Raw genomic sequence first — 1,060 nt, 5'->3', positions numbered from 1 at the left:
CTGCGTCTGTTTCTTCAGAACGTTGTTTTCCTGTTGAACAGCATCGATCTGCGATGGAACCAAAATAATTTTTTTTTTTTTAATTAGCGTTTATTATCGAAAAACAAGAAACTGACTTAAAAAAAACTAAGCTGTTCACTGATAGGCCGACTTTGACCTTGATGACCTTTAGATGTGTGCTAATACCAGCCCATCTTTTTTTAGTTTCTCTTGACCTTTGACCTAAGGTGTGACTAGAAACAGCCTGTTTATCCATCTGTATAAGGCAGTGGGGTGTCAAAAATACGGCCGGCGGGCTAAAACCGGCCCGCTAGGAGGTTCAATCTGGCCCGCCTAATGGGAAATGTTTCCGGTCTTTGTTCTCGTACCTGACCGACCTTGACCTGGACTCCCTGTCTGAGCTGATCCAAGACATCGGAAGACAGCAGGACGTCTTCTCCCAGCTGCTCGGTGCCCTCGTCCAGCTGCCTCTTGTTGGCCCGCGCCGCCTGCAGCGCCACCTCCAATACGATCTTCTCGTTCTGGAGGTACTGGATGCTATCGTCCTTGGCGCGGCCCTCGCCCCGCAGCTCCTCCAGCTGGCTCTCCAGCTCCAGGTAACGGGCCTCCAGCTGGTTGATGGACTGCTCTTTGGTCTGAAGGTTCTCCTGAGTGTTGGTCAGCTGACGCATCAGCTCCAGGTGCTCCCTCTGGAGCAACTGCAGCTGCGCCTCCTTCTGGGAGACGCTCAACTTGGCCTAGGAGAGAGACGGAGCGAGTCAAAAAAAACCAACAACATTCTGGTAGGTGGTGGTGGTTCGTCGGTACCTGCTCCAGCTCCCTCTCCATGGTGCTGGCTGCGGTGGTTAACTGGAGGAGGCGCTCTCGCTCCTCCTCGAACTCCTCCAGCTTGTGCTGCAGGTCCTCTTCCACCATGGACTTTGCGTCCTGGATCTGCTTGTAGGCTGCTTCCTGGGTTAGCATGTCGGCCTACGTCAAACGGTAAGAGAGTTAGAGATACGATACGTGTCATGATACGATATATTGCGATATATTGCGATACTACAGGCACGACGATATA

At 52.0% G+C, this 1,060-nt stretch overlaps 1 protein-coding gene across 1 annotated transcript in view; it reads right to left on the bottom strand.

Annotated features, from left to right (window-relative positions):
* Positions 1 to 3: 3 nt before the first annotated feature.
* Positions 4 to 1,060, bottom strand: part of LOC103398969 (golgin subfamily A member 3-like) — a gene marked incomplete at its 3' end in the record, with an annotated part of 8,308 nt that continues 7,251 nt past the window's right edge. The window contains exons 8-10 of the mRNA XM_025053924.1: positions 808 to 969; positions 369 to 737; positions 4 to 48 (exon numbers count right to left, since the gene is read on the bottom strand). Coding sequence (XP_024909692.1) covers positions 4 to 48; positions 369 to 737; positions 808 to 969 — 576 coding nt within the window. The remainder of the gene's footprint in view (positions 49 to 368; positions 738 to 807; positions 970 to 1,060) is intronic.

Source organism: Cynoglossus semilaevis, unplaced genomic scaffold (assembly GCF_000523025.1).
Source record: "Cynoglossus semilaevis isolate Cse_v1.0 unplaced genomic scaffold, Cse_v1.0 scaffold489, whole genome shotgun sequence".
Lineage (NCBI taxonomy): Eukaryota > Metazoa > Chordata > Actinopteri > Pleuronectiformes > Cynoglossidae > Cynoglossus > Cynoglossus semilaevis.
Note: the sequence above shows the minus strand (reverse complement) of the source record. Positions and strands in the feature narration are given on the sequence as shown.